Source organism: Cervus canadensis, chromosome 32, assembly GCF_019320065.1.
Source record: "Cervus canadensis isolate Bull #8, Minnesota chromosome 32, ASM1932006v1, whole genome shotgun sequence".
Lineage (NCBI taxonomy): Eukaryota > Metazoa > Chordata > Mammalia > Artiodactyla > Cervidae > Cervus > Cervus canadensis.
The window spans coordinates 6,603,597-6,621,065 of record NC_057417.1 but is presented as its reverse complement, the minus strand read 5'-3'; the positions used below and the strand labels follow the sequence as shown (position 1 = coordinate 6,621,065).

Below are 17,469 nucleotides of genomic sequence, written 5' to 3'. Positions count from 1 at the left end.
TGCCCTCATTCCCCTACACCACGGCCTCTGTCTGCAGAGGCCCCGCCACCCTGGCCCACCTGCCAAAGCTCTAATCACCTTTAAATATCCTCCGTCACTGCTTCCGGGAACCTCTTAGACCCAGGTAGACCTGATGCCCTACATCCTCCTCGGCAGGCCCCCAAGTTCCCTGCACCTCTGGCATCAGGTACCCTGTAGACCGCTTTCTGCATTTACCCATGAGCTACAGTTAATTTTACAAGGAGTCAGAAAAATAGGAAGACATTCAAAGTGACCAACCTGGACTCTTAAAATATCAGTGGCATGAAAGGCAAAATGGCTGAGAAATGGTCCCAGGTTAAAAAGAGATGAAATGAAAGAAAAAAATGAGAGAGAGAGAGATGAAAGCGCCTTGCACAACCAAGTGCAGTGATGAGTGGTTCCCAGGGGAAGTTTGAAAAACAGAAAGAGCCGCCAGAGATGTTTTGGGGAAAAATGGGGAAATTTGAATATAGAAAATATTTGATACTATTATGTAAAGAATCCGCCTGCCAGTTCAGGAGACACAGGTTCTATCCCTGGATTGGGAAGGTCCCCTGGAGAAGGAAATGACAACTTGCTCCAGTATTCTTGCCTGGGAAATCCCATGGACAGAGGAGCCTGGCAGGCTACAGTCCATGGGGTTGCAAAAGAGTCGGACATGACTTAGCAACTAAACAGCAGCAAATTATGTCAATGGTGAATTTCCTGAAGGTGACATATCTGTATCTCAGGTCATTTGTACTGAAGTTCTATGAGACAAAGTCTCGTTTTCAGAATGTACAGGCCGGAGGATTTAGGGATGAAATATCATAGAGTCTGCAAGTACTTCTCAAAGAATTCAGAAGAGAGATAATCAGTACATAGACTGATTGATAGATGGGATAGGTATGTATGTGGCTCACTGTTAACGGTTGGTGATTCTGCGATTACAGGTGGTTGTTGAGCAACTTGCAACTTTTCTGTAGGTTTGAGACGCTTTGAAGCCCCACCACATGCTGGTCATTCTGCCTAGCTCAGTCCGTGGACTGCCTTATATAATGCTCAGAGCAGCCTCGGGATGGGGGAGCTCTGTCATACCCATTTTCCAGTTAAGAAAACAGAGGCGGAGCCAGATTCCAGCCCCAGCCAAAATCCACACAATGCCACTGCTCTACCGCCTCCCTTCTGGGGAAATTACGAAGGGTAGCAGTCTTGCCCACTTTCAGTCTGAGTCTGAGTGACTTCACATCTTCACTATGGTGTAGAGATTGAGAGCGCTGGATCTAGAGCCAGCCTGGGTTTGTAGCCTGGCTCGTCTATTTAGTGGTTCTGTGTTTGGGGGCAAGTCACTTAACCTGTCTGTACTTCCATGTCCTTTTTGGTAAGAGAGGATGGTAATTGTAACTGCTTCAGAGAGCTGTTCTAAAAATTAAAAGCACTGGTATGTGTAAAAGCTTGAAACAGGGTTTGACCCAAAGCAAGTGATCCCTGGCGGTTCAGATGGTAAAGAATCCGCCTGCACTGCAGGAGACCTGGGTTCAATCCCTGAGTCGAGAAGATCCCCTGGAGAATGGAATAGCAGCCCACTCCAGTATTCTTGCCTGGAGAGTCCCCTGGACAGAGGAGCCTGGCCGGCTACAGTCCATGGGGTCACAAAGAGTGGGACACAGCCGAGCAACTAACACACACACACACAAGTGATCCCAAATATCAACAATGTTTATTGTTGTTACTATTACTGTGATTCTTGTAACCCCAGCATCCTTGCCTCAGCCAGTGATGGTTAACCCTAGAGGGGTCTTTCTCTTCCACACCTAGGCCTGGCTTGCTTTCTAGACCCTAGCAGTCTCTGCAGAGATATCAGGCTGGGTGGGGGGTGTGGTAAGAGGCCATCTTATCCCACCTCTTCCCAGCAGAACTGCCCTCCACAACTCACCTGAGAACCAGTTACTCAGCATGCCGTAAAGACCTCCAGAGAAACATACAGCAGTGGGGTCGGAGCCCATAAGCCCAGGAGTTCACCAGAGCCTGCAAAGCCCATCCCCAAAGGCTGGAAACAGGCGCCTGTGATTTGTCTGTTGGGGGTCGCTCTCACGGCTTGAAGTTTTGGGGGCAACTCCTCAGGGTGATCAAGAAAGAACCTCGATCGGGAGTGTTTATCCGTTCCCTCATGGCCTTTTGTGAACCGGATGTTCGCACACTTGAAAAGTCATCCTAGGAGTGGACTGTGGGGGCCGGGGGTTGGGAGAGGGGGTTGTGTCTCAGTCCTGAGCCGCTGGGGTGGGTCCTCAGTCACCCTGGTCCCCCTTCACGTCCCCCTTTCGAGGGGTGGGAGAGGAAAGGACTATTAGCATAGTGACCACAGAACCCAGGCTGCCTCGGAGCGACCCTGTGCTCAGAGCGTCCAGCATGTGACGTGCTGCTTGGTGGGGAGGTGATGGTATAAACGAACCGGTCGCTCCCTGTCAAGGGATGCCAATGACTCTCATCACAATGGGAAATTATCTTCTTTGTTTACTTATTTATTGTCTGTCTCTTCAGCCGGAATAGAGAGCAAGGGCTCTGCTCTCTGGTCCCACCACCCTCACCTGGGTCCTTGGGATTTACTGTTGTGTCTTTAGGTGACAGGCAGTCAGGAAATAGCAGAGCCTGATGGCAGACCCGTGAATGAATGAATGAGTGAATACATGCATTTCACAGGCTAAAGGCAGAGACAGGGATTGTGAACAGATTGTCACAGTACAGGTGAACATGCTTAAGAATATGTGTATAAATCCGTGGCTAATCTAATCATGACAAATATTAACAGTTGGAACAAGGTGATAGGTAGAGCTAAGTTCGTCTTGTGTGTTTGCTTTTTTCTTGGGGCGGGGGGCCCACACCATTCAGCTTGCAGAATCTTAGTTCCCCAACCAGGGATTGAACCCAGGTCCCCTCCAGTGGAAGCTCAGAGTCCTAACCACTAGACCTCCAGGGAATTCCCCTGAAATGTTTTGTTAAAAAAAAGAAAAGAATGATTGCTGGGATTTCCCTGGCGCTCCAGTGGGAAGCAGGGGGCGTGGGTTCCATCACCAGTTGGGGAACTAAAATTCCGCATGCCTCAAGGTGCAGCCAAAAAAAAAAAAAAAAAAAGATTGCTGGAGAAATACAGATGAGTGGCGTCTAACCCTGAACTGAGAGTCAGGAAGGCTTCTTGGAGTAGGTGACCAGAAGTGGCCACTCTGAAAAAGCGCCCAAGATTCAGGGAATACCCACAGGGGAGGGGGCAGAGAGGACAATCCAGCAGACAAGATCACGTGAGAGATAACCTGGAGGCAGCAAAGAGCAGAGTGTATGTGAGTCTGTGCCCAGAGGACAGGGAGCCGGGCGGGACATACAGGTTGAGGGAGCGGGGTGGGGGGTTACCCGGATGAGCAGCTGGGCTTTATCCTGGGGGTAGCAGGGAGCCAGGGAATGTTGGGGCACCCATGTTGTATGAAAAACTAAGATGATTTCAATATAAAGCCTTTAATTCGTTCCTACAACCCTTACCTTTTTGCCTGGAGGATGGCTGGGGGTTTTGTACTTGTCTCAAAGAGTATCCTTACCCAGTGGTTCAATGGTAAAGAACCCGCCTGCCAATTCAGAAGATGCAAGAGACTTGGGTTTGATCCCTGGGTTGGTAAGATCCCCTGGAGGAGGAGGAAATGGCACCCCACTCCAATATTCTTGCCTAAAAGAGAATCCCATGTACAGAGGAGCCTGGCAGGCTATCCATGCGATGGCAAAAGAGTGGGACACGACCAAGGGACTGAACAGAAGCAAGGAGTATCATGTTAGAGATGTGCTTTTTTTACTTAGCAAGTTTGTTTTCCTAAAATTGTCTAAAGGCATAAAATGGAGGCATTTTTCTCAACGGGAGGTAAGGTAGAAGTAAGGTGGAGAATGACTGCTGATGATAGAAACCAAAGGAGGTTTGGACACCTGGGTGGGATTCTCCTCCAGGGAGCATGCCAACCAGGATAAATTCCATCCCAGGTTTTTTGGGTTTTTGTCTTTTTTTTTTGGCGGTGGGGGGGAGCTGTGCCACGAGGTATACAAGGCTACCTCGGTGGCCCAGCGGTAAAGAATCCGCCTGCAATGCAGGAGTTGTAGGAGACGCGGGTTCAATCCCTGGGTCAGGAAGGTCCCCTAGAGGAGGGCATGGCAACCCACTCCAGTATTTTTGCTTAGAGAATCCCATGGACAGAAGAGCCTGGTGGGCTACAGTCCATGGGGTCACAAAGAGTCAGATACAGCTGAAGCAACTGAGCATGCACGCATGCAGCATATGGTATCTTAGTTCCCCAGGCCAGGATAGAACCCAGGCCCCCTGCAGTGAAAGCTCACAGTCTTAACCACTGGACCCCCAAGGAAGCCCCCATCCCAGTTTTATTTACTCTGAATATCTGGCTCTATGTGGACAAAAGACAGGAGAGGCGATCGATGTTTTGCACTTGCTTGACACTCTACCTTGCACATTGATAATCACCAGCAGCTGGGATCAGCCTTCCTCCCCAGGTTCAGGTCCCAGCCCTTTCTTTGGCGCTCTTTTTGTTTTGTCCTGGGGCCCCCCTCCTTTCAATAAACAAGCTAAACAATGCATTGCAAGCTGTAGGGTTAAGAGCTTCAGCCATCTGCCCTCTAGTACCATGGGAAGGCTCCCTAAACAGACAGGCTACGTTTGATGTCTCAGATGCTGCCAGACTGCAGAGGGCATAGTGGGAGGTGGATGAGACTGGCATGAGGATCTTGGAAATCAACACGCATTCAGAAAGCCCTACTTTGATGCCCATCAGCAGACGAATGGATAAGGAAGCTATGGTACATATACACAATGGAATATTACTCAGCCATTAAAAAGAATTCATTTGAATCAGTTCTAATGAGATGGGTGAAACTGGAGCCCATTATACAGAGTGAAGTAAGCCAGAAAGATAAACACCAATACAGTATACTAACGCATATATATGGAATTTAAAAAGATGGTAACGATAACCCTATATGCAAAACAGAAAAAGAGACACAGATGTACAGAACAGACTTTTGGACTCTGTGGAAGAAGGCGAGGGTGGGATGTTCTGAGAGAATAGCGTTGAAACAAGTATACTATCAAGGGTGAAACAGATCACCAGCCCAGGTTGGATGCATGAGACAAGTGCTGTGGGCTGGTGCACTGGGAAGACCCAGAGGGATGGGATGGGGAGGGAGGCGGGAGGGGGGGATCGGGATGGGGAACACATGTAAATCCATGGCTGATTCATGTCAATGTATGGCAAAAACCACTACCATATTGTAAAGTAAATAGCCTCCAACTAATAAAAATAAATGAAAAAAAAAAAAGAAAGCCTTACTGTTTGGCCAGGGTCACATGATTGATGGCCATTGTGCCAGTCAACAGCTTGACTGGTTCAGAAGATGATGCATCGGGGGCTTTTTCATGAATCTGTCCTTGGATCTCCTCTCCTCTTCGCTGTCTCTCCTGTACCAAAATTTTGAAAGCATAGACTAGAAGAATTAGGAAGCAAGGAAAGGTAGGCAAACTCTTGGTCATATATTGATTTTTTCTTTTTTTAATTTTGCCTTTTGACCATTCCACATGGCATGTGGAATCTTAGTCCCCAGACCAGGACAGAGTGCTTTGTGGAATTCAGTCCTCTGCACCCTGAAAGGGAAGGTGGGATAAGAATTGGGATGTAGGCAAAGTGCCAAGTGTGGGCTGAGGTTGGAAATGAGTGCAAGGCCAAAAGATAAAGACTTTCTTGGGTCTTCCCTGGCAGTCCAGTGGTTAAGACTCCATGCTTCCAATGCCAGGGGTGTGGGTTCAATCCATGGTCAGGGAACTAAATGTCCACATGCCGCAGCCAAAAAAAAAAAACACACAAACAAAAAGAGATGAAGATCTTCAGGAAGACTGCAAACAGTGACAGCTGTTAAGTTTTTTTGTCCCTGTAAAGGAAGTGTATGTTGGTCTCAGTTGATTGATGAGGTTTCTGGGTGAGGACCACAACCACCAAACTGGTAATATTCCCAGATCTTGGTCTTCAAGCCCAGAGGGCCCTTGTTCCAACCCAGCTCCACGATCTCTGGCTGTGTGTCCTTGTGCAAGTGTCTGAACCTCTCTGAGCCTGTTCCCTCACCTGAAAAAAATGGCAAGAGTAGAATTTGCATTTGGAGAGTAGATGAGATAGCGTGGGTCATGTTTGGCACACCAGGCATTTGTTCACTGAATCGTAGCAAACCCTCCATCACACATCAGCTCCTTTGAATTTCTGAAGCTAAGGCATTTCTAAGGGATTATAGGAATACCGTCAGGCATATGTGGTAACTCCGATCACCAAAAAAGTGTTTCCAAGTTGCCCTCAGTGCAGACCTGGGAGAAAATAAGTGGCTCATTTGTAACACGCTGTGGTATTTGCACCCTCAGCAGTTCCTGGAGTCCTTAAAACGATTTGGTTTCTCCGAACAGGAAACATGTCTCCTCCCATCGTGCAGACTTTATCTGCTGGTTTTTGCCGCCCCCCCACCTCCCCCCTCACCCCGAGCGGGAATGCTGGGGTCCCCAGGGCAGAGCAGAGCACGTGCTCAGTGGACAGACACTTGGTAAACACTCATGAAACTGAGCAAACAGCCTCCAGTCCGCTGGCCCAGGCCGGCTTGTTCAGCGTTGGCACAGATCTTTCCCAGCCCAGATTCTGTTCTCTCACTCCCGCTCCCTGTGGGGTCAGAAATCCGAAACTCACCCAGCACTTCCAGGACGTGTCTTTCCGCTTGTGTCCTGCCTACAGAACGAAGCCTCTGACTCTCCCACTGGGAGCTTGGATTCGAAGCCTTGTCTGTTCTTTTCTCCCTTCACTCTATTCTAGAGACACCATGTCCATGCTGCCTGCCTGCGGGATTTAAGTTCACCTTATTCTTCCTGACTTCCTGTTCTTCCTGGGGCTTCCCAGGAGGCTCCATGGTGAAGAATCCGCCCGCTAATGCAGGAGACACAGGTTCGATCCCTGGATTGGGAAGATCCCCTGGAGGAGGGCATGGCAACCCACTCCAGTATGCTTACCCAGAAAATTCCATAGACAGAGGAGCCTGGCGGGCTACAGTCCGTGGGGTCACAAAGAGCTGGACAGGACTTCGTGACTGAGCACGCACATCATCTTCCTGATAGAGCCTCGGGGGCTGGGGCAGTGCGGGCAGGTGAACTGGGAGACAGAAACCTAAGGATGGAGAGATTGGGGCAGGCCAGCTTCTGTCTCGTGGAAGCTAGATCTTCAGGCTCGAGCAGAGCCAGAGATTTGCACGCGCACATGGTGCCTCCCAGGACATTAGACTGTGGAAGAAAGGCCTTCCCTACAAGGTGGAGGTTTGTTTGGAAACTGAGAATGTGGCCTGCGAGGAGTGGTCTCTTCTACATCCTGTGTGCGGGCTTCAGTTGGCCAAATTCTGTGCCTCGTGACCGTGTGGGTAGGTTTTGTTCTTCCCATTTCACAGATGAGGAAACTGAGGTCCCAGTGAGCTGAGCAACCTTTTGGGGTTTGTTTGTTTCTTTTTTCTTTTGGCCACACCATACAGCTTATGGAATCTTAGTTCCCCGACCAGGGATTGAATCCAGGCCCTCACCTGGGTCCTCGGCAGGGAGAGTGCTAGACCACTAGGGAATTACTGAACTGAGCAACTTGCCCAGTCATCAAGCTACTAGATCGCACGTTTGGGCCCAGTCTCTGGCTGACATTACTTTCTCAACTGCACGCTCGGTCTGTCTTAGGAGTCAACACTTGTCGATTTCTAAGAGCAGTATTCCTCTCCCCTTATTGCAAGTCAGTAATGATTGTATGGTGTTCCACCAGCAGGTTATAGGGAATCATGAATTCATGAATGCAGGGAGGAAGAGCCAGGGTCTGTTTTGCAGAGAAAGCTGGGGTGGGGAGGGGGGCTGGAGGAGGGCAGCCAGGTCCGAGATAAAACCTTCTGTCCCGAGGCCGTCGTCACAGGCCCTTGAATGGGGCCCTGTTAGCCATCTGCAAAGGCCAGGCCTCTGGCTTTATTGGTTGCCATGGCGACCCCTGGCCTTGACAATGGAGGCCCACTTAGCTTGAGCCCGTCATTGTGTCCCATTGAGTCTGTGGAAAAGCCAGCAGTTGGGGCTGCAGACAGGGAAAGGAATGTCCCCAGCCTCTGCCAGCATTTCTGTCTCCGTTCCAAGAGCAGATAGAAGAATGAGAACAAGTGTTTGGGGGGCCTCAGAGAAGTCCAGGGGTGCCACCTCCAGCCAGTGACACATGCAAATGATAGAGAGATGAGTCCGTCTTCATGGGATGGTTTTGGAGTGTTTAGTATGTATTCAATGATTGTTTGCAGCGCGCACTGGGGCTGTGGACAGCAGGGACCAAGTCCCGGGTCTCGGCTCACCCTCAGCTAGGCCATGAGTTAGGTGCAGTTGTTCTTGTCCCCGTTTTACAGAGGAGGAAGCTGAAACCCAGAGAGGTTCCTCAAGGTGCTCAAGGTCACAGAGCAGGCAAAAGAGGCTGGTTTCACATCAAGCGCCCTGCACCCCAGCTCCCCAAAGGGCCACCTTGGTCTTCATTTTTTACTCTTATTTTTTCATCTTTGGAATGTTTAACTTTCAAAGCCATTTCCAAGGACTTGGGGGCAGTGCAGACCTGGGTCGAGCGCAGGGTCCACCGTCTACCCCTTAGGAAGGTGGTTGTAACCCTGCCTCGGGAGCGTCGCCAATGCCCAGGTCACACTCATGGGTGTCCCCGAGGGAGGGAGTGTCATAGATGGAGAGCTCCCCTGATTCTCGCCGGCAGCTAGGGTCAGAATCACTGGCTTTTGAGCGCCAGGACCGTGGGGAGTCATTCACCTCTGAGCCTGTCACCCGAGGCGGACACAAAATGTCACACAGAAGATATGGTGCACACAATAGGTGAGCCATAAGCGGCAAGCAATACTGTGATTATTGTTCAGTCGCTACGTTGAACTCTTTGAAACCCCATGGACTGCAGCATACCTGTCTTTCCTGTCCTTCACTATCTCCCAGAGTTTGCTCAAACTCATGTCCATTGAGTTGATGATGCCATCCAACCATCTCATCCTCTGCCCGCCTCCCCCACCACCTTCTCCTCCTGCCCTCATTCTTTCCCAGCACCTGTGTCTTTTTATTCTCTATGACTTTTTATTCATAGAAAAAAATCCGAAGATTTTTTTTTTTTTTTGCCCTTTCACCTGAATTCCTCTCGCCCTATTGATTTAAACATTGCTTCTGCCCAGCCCACCCTCCAAATGCACCAGGAAGATAAGAGGCAGCAGAGAGAACTAATTAGCATTTTAATTAAAGGAACCGGGATAGGAAGCAGTGGGTGGAAACCCAAGGACTCCAGTATCTGGTGCGACCAGGGTTTCAACTTGTTTTGACTGAAACGCGCACTGAGAAACAGATTCTTTGTAGGGGCTCCACGTGTCTGAAACAAAGGTCACCCCCCACCTACCTTGTGCTCTGATGGTTCCTATTCTCTTTAGTTTATTGATTGATTGAAATTTCTCTTTTGGTTCTCATCATGGCAAGGAGAAAAGTTCCTGTCTGATGCTAGCCTGCTTTTAACACCTGTCTGAGAGCTGCTCGTCTCCATCCTAGCAAGAAGATGGGGCCCTCTGCAGAAGATGGGGCCCTGCAGAGGCCGGAGAAACCTTGGGCAGTGAACCGCATCCAGCTTTTAATTTGACAACCTGCCTTGATTTTATTACATTCTTTCCCCAATCACTTTTATTTGCAGCAAATGAAACTTTGAGGGAAGGATGCTGGGGAGTGATTCGTAAGGGCCGTTGTTGATCAGTTGTTCAGTTCTGTTCGACTCTTTTCCATCCCATGGACTGCAGCTTGCCAGGCTTCCCGCTCCTTCATTGTCTCCCAGAGTTTGCTCAGACTCATGTCCGTTGAGTCAGTGATGCCATCCAACCATCTCATCCTCTGTCACCCCCTTTTCCTGCCTTTTATCTTTCCCAGCATCAGGGTCTTTTCCAATGAGTCGGCTCTTGGCATCAGATGGCCAAAGTATTGGAGCTTCAGCATCAGTCCTTCCAATGAGTATTCAGGGTTGATTTCCTTTAGGATTGAATGTTTGATCTCCTTGCAGTCCATGGGACTCAAGAGTCTTCTCTACCACCAGCTGTAGAAAAGTAATTTTAAATAGGAAAGTTTAAAAAGCAAGTTGATCTCAAGAAGTACATTAAGTGGGGACTTCCCTGGCAGCCCAGAGGTTAAGACTCTGTGTTTCCACTTCACAGGGCATGGGTTCAATCCCTGGTCAGGGAGCTGAGATGCCGCATACCACATGGTGGGGCCAAAAAGACAAGGATTTCAGGGACCAGGGGTGCCTGGCAAGCAGCCTGTTTTCCATTCAGAGTCAGGATTTCTCCCCCGCATTGGTCCCAAGCCTCAGGGTAGGCTGGTGCTCAGAAAGCTCCCCCTCCAGCCTGGGATCCCTCAGGCCACCCCATCCCTTTTCCAGATGTGCAGCAGATTGCAGAGAGAGTGGCAGGGGGACCCAGGTGGAGGGGAGGCTGGTACCACTTCTGGGGGCCGGGAGCAGTGCTGCAAGGAATTCTCCATAAACTGCACCCCAGATGCTTCTCAAGGTCAGAAGGGGCCTTAGAAACAACGTGTCCAACACCTACATTTTGCACACAAAGAAACCGAGGCGAAAGTGGGGTGTGTCTTCGATTCCAGAGCCAAACAAGGGCTGTGGTGGACAGGCAGTGACTCAGTGACTTCAGAGTTGGGGGAGGGGAGTACTATTATTAAATTGCTGTTTTAACATGAATTTCAGACCTGCTCACTAATTTTATTTGTTTTTAATTATTATTTGTGTTTTTGGCTGAGCAGGGTCTTCATTGCTTTGCACCGGCTTTTTCCCTAGTCGCGGAGTGTGGGGACTACTCTCTACTTGCCGTGTGGAGGCTTCTCATCTCAGCAACTTCTCTTGTGGCGGAGCATGAGTTCAGTAGTTGTGGCCCGAGGGCTGAGTTGCTCCTCAGTTGCTCTGTAGGATCTTCCCGGACCGGGGATCGAACTCGTGTCCCCGGCATCAGCAGGCAGGTTCTTAACTACTGGACCACCAGGGATGTCCCTGGATTTACCTATTCTCGAAGTTTCAGACATAAACAGAATGTTACAATAGGTGACCTTTTATGTCTGGATTCCTGCACTTACAATGTCTTTAAGGTTCATCCATGTTGTATCAGTGCTTCTTTCTTCCCTTTTTATGGTGAATAATAGTCCATGGCACAGACAAGCCACATGGCGTTCATCTGCTCATCCATCGGTGCACGCTGGGCTGTTTCCACCTTTTGGTGATTGTGAATGGTGCCACTGTGAACACGCGTGTTCATGTTTTCCCTCAAGTTGCCATCTTCGTTCTTTTGGGTGTGTACTTAGAAGTGGAATTGCTGGACCATATGGTAATTCTGTGTTTAACATTTTGAGGGACCCGTAATTCTCAAACCACCAGCTCTAAGGCTGGGGGTTTAGGAGCTGGTCCCTGGCTTCTTCCTCACCATCAACTCCCACCCCACTTGATGTTCTCCACTCAGCTCATCCCAGCAAGTCCCCCTCCCCGACTCATCGATGACCCCAGCATCTCATTAACATACTGAGTACCTGTTCCCTCCTTGCCCTCTGGGACTTGGCTGAAGAGGTTCCTTCTGGATAAGACAAGAGCAACTGGCACCTTCCTTCCTTCAGAGCGTCTCTAGGGGGTTCCATCTGGCAATTAGCGGATTTTTTTTTTTTTAATATTTGTTTACTTGGCTGCGCTGGGTCTGTTGCAGCATGCAGAATCTTTAATCTCTGCTGAAGCATGTGGGATGTTACAGTTGCTTTCGGGGCTAGTTCCCTGACCAGGGATAGAACCCGGGCCCACTGCATTGTGAGCATGGAGTCTTAGCCACTGGACCCCTGGGGAAGTCCCGGGACCTAATTCTGTGCATCTTCCCTTTCACTGCTCTGAGATATCATGCCTGAGTCCACGGGCAGTCCACATCCTTTCATGCCTTTGAGCATTAGTTCATCTGCCCAGGTGGCCCTAGTGGTAAAGAACCTGCCTGCCAATACAGGAGACATAAATGATGAGGGTTCGATCCCTGGGTCAGGAAGATCCCCTGGAGGAGGGCATGGCAACCCACTCCAGTATTCTTGCCTGGAGAATCCCAGGGACAGGGGAACCTGGCACGATACGGTCCATAGAGTCGCAAAGAGCTGGACATGACTGAAGCAACTTAGCATTCATTTCTTCATTCATTACCTCCCCTTTCTTTCTATGGCTTCTGAAACCTTGCAGCTTTTCAAGGGGCAGCACCCCCACACACACCTAGAATTAATTTCTCTGTTCCCCTGGCAGCTTGTTTATACCAGCAAAGGTACAGATTCCATTCTGTCTTATGCAGAATTAGCTGTTGACAGTGAACTGGGCATTTCTTCATCTACATATCCTGCCAGGTTATTTTAAGGATTTATTGACATGATGGGTAAAGCAGTTACTACATGAAATTCTCCTGTTTTCTCCCCCTCATTCCTCTGACACTGAATTATGAGCTTTAGAAAGAGAGCAGCATTTTATTCATCTTTGTTTTCGCCTGTGTCTAGATAATGCAGTGCCTTTCGTGAAACGGGTACCTGATTAATTTTGTTGATTGGATTAGTGGGCCAGAGAAACTGAATGAATGACATCAACTCCTCTGATTGTTGGAAATATATTGTGCTGAGAACTAACGTCTGATAGAGATCAGGTTTCGTTATAAGGTCAGTTTCAACTGCGGGCCACTGAAATGTCAGCGAGATATATTTCCCAATGTGACATTTTGTAATTGAAAGTGTACGGGTGTGACTTTCACTTTTGCGGAGCACTCAGATGTGAATATTCGAGTTCTCTGAGATTCTCGAATTTTCAAACGCACACCTAATGACAGTTGAATGGTGTGGAGTCCTTAGTGGAGCTCCCACTTGAGACGAACAGTCTTCAAAGAGAGACAGCAATCGCTCTTTCTGCCTCGTTGTGTAGTTGTGCTTAGTCGCTGAGTTGTGTCTGACTCCCTGCAACCCCATGGACCGCAGCCCGCCAGGCTCCATGGGATTTCCCAGGCAAGAATACTGGAGTGGGTTGCCATTTCCTTCTCCAGGGGATCTTCCCAACTCAGGGATTGAACCTGAGTCTCTTGCGTCTCCTGCATTGGCAGGCAGGCCTTTACCACTAGCATTACCTAGTTAGCAGGCTGCTAAATTAACAGGCTTGCATTGAGTTGGCTGTTCTGAAATAGATCAAAAAATCCATTGAGTTATCACAGAAAGAGTCTGGTTTCTCAGTTAATTTATGGTCACGCTTTCCAAGACCATGCTTTCCTCAATAATATTTTCTCAGGTGAAAAGCAGCAAGATTTCCTCTCTTAACAGGATCATTTGTATTCATCAAGCCCCTTGCTTCTATAGTTAGGTGTTTTGTTAGTCACTGAATTAATCCATGTTGTCATGAGCAAGGGTTTGGGGTTAGGCAGATCCAAGCAATCCTGTGATGAAGGCCAAATACCATGACCTCTCTGAACTTCTATCTCCTCATATTGGAAATGGGGAGATACTCTACTCCCTGGATGGTTGAGCAGATTGAGGGGGATCAAATACCCTTCAAAACAGTCACTTCTTGGAGGAGGAAATGGCAACCCACTCCAGTATTCTTGCTTGGAGAATCCCATGGACAGAGGAGCCTCACAGGCTACAGTCCGTGGGAGTCCCAAAGAGTCAGATGTGACTGAGCATGCACACACGTTAATTGAATGCATCAATATGTTTTTAGAGAGGGATATGATCAATTAGTTTGAGAAGCACTGCCCTGGGGGTCCTCTGGTCTCACTTATTTCTTTCCCACACCTGGAGTTGCTAGTATTTCCCACCCTATCTCTTTTGACTTTTTTTTTTTTTTTTTTGGTGGCAAAGGGAAATAATAACATTTCAGCAAAAGATGGAAAATTTCAAAATCACTCCTTTTCTAAGCTTCCAGATAATAGTGGTTTCCATTGTGTGTCTATGTGTTCCTTTCTAATCTTTGTCCACATGCAAGATATATTTTTTCATAAAAGCCTTCTGTTACAACATTTAAAAAAAAAAAAAACAAACACAGTCCCTTCCATCCTGGAGGATTCTGGTGGCTCAGACAGCAAAGAATCCATCTGCCATGCAGGAGACCAAGGTTCAATCCCTGGGTCAGGAAGATCCCTTGGAGAAGGAAATGGCTACCCTCTCCAGTATTCTTGCCTGGAAAATCCCATGGACAGAGGAGCCTGGTGGACTACAGTCCATGGGTCACAAAGAGTCAGACACGACTAATCACATACATGCCACACCATAGCAGAAACCACCACAACATTGTCAAACAACTTTACTCCAATAAAAATAAATGAATGAATGAATAAGTAAATACCTATTCAATGAGAATCAGAAAAGAATAATAAAATGAAGGCATCCTATATTCATGTGATTGCCGTTTTTGTGAATTCTTAAAAAAAAAAAAAAAGCAAAACCTGGAAGTTCCACATCCTGGAACCCTCTTGGTCCAGAACACACCCGGGATGGTTGGTCGTGCTGGAGAAGCCCACCCCTCAAAATGGGCCCCGGGTACTGCCCTGGATCTGCAGGGTTCCCAGCAACCCAGCCACCAACATTCTGTGTGTGAACAGGGCGGGGGGCCTCCTGGCCTCCCCCACTGAGCGGTCACCAGGACGTCTGCCCTGGAGTTTGCTCCATCTGAGTTTTTCCATCATGTAGGACGCAGGCTGCTTTACTTATCCAGGTGGACGAGGCCCTCTCGCCAGCTTGCCCACAGAGGGTCCTCCAGCCAACCCTGTCCTCTCTCTTTATTTTCCCATCTGGAAAGTGGGTGTAATAATCCTACCTAGATACAGGTCAAGAAAAACACAACGTGGGGTACTTTGCTGATGGTCCAGCGGCTAAGACTCCAGCTCCCAATGCAGAGGGCTCAGGTTCCATCCCTAGTCAGGGAACTAGATCCCACATGTCACAGCTATGAATTCACATTCTGCAACTAAAGATCCTGCATGCTGTAACTAAGACTCAGTGCAGCCAAATAAACTAAGAAAATATTTATTGAAAAAAAAAAAAACACAAGGTGAACAGACTTTGATTCAAAGTGTAAATACTCTGGGGACCACCCCCCCACACCCGCTGCCTCCACCAGTGGTTCAGTAGTTAGAACTCTGGACTTTCACTGCCATGGCCTGAGTTCAATCCCTGGTTAGGGAACTAAGATCACGCAAACCACCCAAAAATTTTTTTAAAAATAAATAAAGTGTAGGACTTCCCTGATGGTCCAGTGGTTAAGAATCTGCCTGCCAATGCAGGGGATACTGGTTCAATCCCTGGTCTGGGAAGATCCCACATGCCGGGAAGCGACTGGGGCCAAACGCCACAACGCCTAAAGCCTGTTCTCCTCAACAAGGGAAGCCGCTCCCGTGAGAAGCCCGCATACCGCAACTGGAGAGTAGCCCTGATGGCCACCACTAGAGAAAGCCCTTTAGTTGCGAAGCAGGGAAGACCCAGCAAAGCTAAAAAAATAAATTATAATTTTTTAAAATCATAAAAAATAGAGTGTGCCTTCTGCATGAAAGCAACGGATCTGATATTAGCAGAACCTTCTCCACCATGTGGGGGAATGGTGGGGAGTGGGGTACTTGGTCAGCAAGGGCGTGGCCTCTGTCGGCCTAACTCTGAGTTTCTGGTTTCTTTCAGGGCCGGAGCGTGTGACAGGGGTCTCTGTTCCCAGCGGAGGGGACCATGGCCTCCATGTTGCTCAGCCAGCGGCTGGTCTGCAGCTTCCAGCACAACTACCGCCTGTTGGTGCCGGGTAAGCCCCGGGGGATCTTGGCAAGAACTGGTCCTAATGGAAGATGCAATCCAGACTAGGGACTTAGGGGTCCGGAAGAGTTCCTGGGGACAGAGGGAGCTGCTGTCCCACCCACCCCCATAAAACTGTCCTCTTGGCGCTCCTCCCATCTCCAGCGTGTGCTCCTGTGCCCAGGAGGACAGCTCAGCAATGGGCAGGGAGCTGATCAGCCCTGGAGCCGCTCTGCTCGCCCCCGAAGCCAGAAGGGCCCAAGCCATCCCCACAGGGACCGCTGGGGGAAACACAGAGCTAGGTTTGCTGCCCATAAACAAGGAAACTACAAAAGCCCTTGTAATTCGCCTAAAAGCTTCAAGGGCACTGGAGAGTGAGCCCTATCCAAGGAATGGCCACCCTGCCCCTCCCTCTCCCTTACCTCTGCTCACCCCGCACCCAAATGGCCAGCAGCTCATGCTGTCACCCCACCCCAGTTCAGTTCAGTCGCTCAGTTGTGTCCGACTCTTTGCGACCCCATGGACTGCAGCAGACCAGGCTGCCCTGTCCATCAACAACTCCCAGAGCTTGCTCAATCTCATGTCCATCAAGTCAGTGGTGCTATCCAACCATCTCATCCTCTGTTATCCCCTTCTCCTCCTGCCTTCAATCTTTCCCAGCATCAGGGTCTTTTCCAATGAGTCGGTTCTTTGCATCTGGTGGCCAAGGTATTGGCATTTCAGCATCAGTCCTTCCAATGAGTATTCAGGACTGATCGCCTTCAGGATGGACTGGTTGGATCTCCTTGCAGTCCAAGGGACTCTCAAGAGTCTTTTCCAACACCACAGTTCAAAAGCATCAATTCTTCAGTGCTCAGCTTTCTTTATAGCCCAACTCTCACATCCATACCTGACTACTGGAAGAACCATAGCCTTGACTAGATGGACCTTTGTCAGTAAAGTAATGTCTCTGCTTTTATATGCAGTCCCTCTCAGATGCTTCCATTTCTCTCTGCCTCTCTGAGTTCAGGCGGCATAGCCTAGTGAGCACCCTGCCTGTATGATCTCAGGAGACCTTCCTCCATAGGTCCCACAAGGAAGGAAAGGGTGAAGCCCAGTTTACAGATGAGAAAACTGAGGCTCAGAGAAGCCAAGTCACGCAGCCCCTTGAATACAAGTCAGATGTGGGAAATAGAGCCCACCGGCCCAAACCCAAGGGGTGGACTTGGAGACACAAGGCGCGGCGAGAAGCAAGGCTTTAATGATGATGCTGTCAGATCAGGCGTCTGGAGGGCAAGCACGCCCAGAGTCATTACAGTGGGGTTTTTGTCCTCTTGGCACGCAAGTCCCTCCCCCAGTCCCTCATGGTTGCATACTATGGGGTTAACAGTCTTCCTGAGAAAGTCACCTGGATTTATTACTCCCCCTTCATCTGGATTTTCCCACGCAAGTATCCTAATGGCTATTACATCAGCAGGCTGTCCCTCTAGGCTAGTTGTCCTTGAAAATGGACCACTTTAAGTTTTTCTTACGTCAGTCCAGCTCCAAACACTGGATTATTATCCACCCCCTCAATGGGC

The 17,469-nt window shown here is 49.0% G+C and overlaps 1 protein-coding gene across 3 annotated transcripts in view; it reads left to right on the top strand.

Moving 5' to 3' along the window:
- The window catches only part of ABAT (4-aminobutyrate aminotransferase), an 85,769-nt gene that overhangs the window by 29,057 nt on the left and 39,243 nt on the right, over window positions 1-17,469 (top strand). For all 3 annotated transcript variants that reach the window (XM_043456439.1, XM_043456441.1, XM_043456442.1), the window contains one exon: window positions 15,806-15,920. In XM_043456439.1, the coding sequence (XP_043312374.1) occupies window positions 15,851-15,920 (70 nt within the window). In that variant the 5' untranslated portion in view covers window positions 15,806-15,850. The remainder of the gene's footprint in view (window positions 1-15,805; window positions 15,921-17,469) is intronic.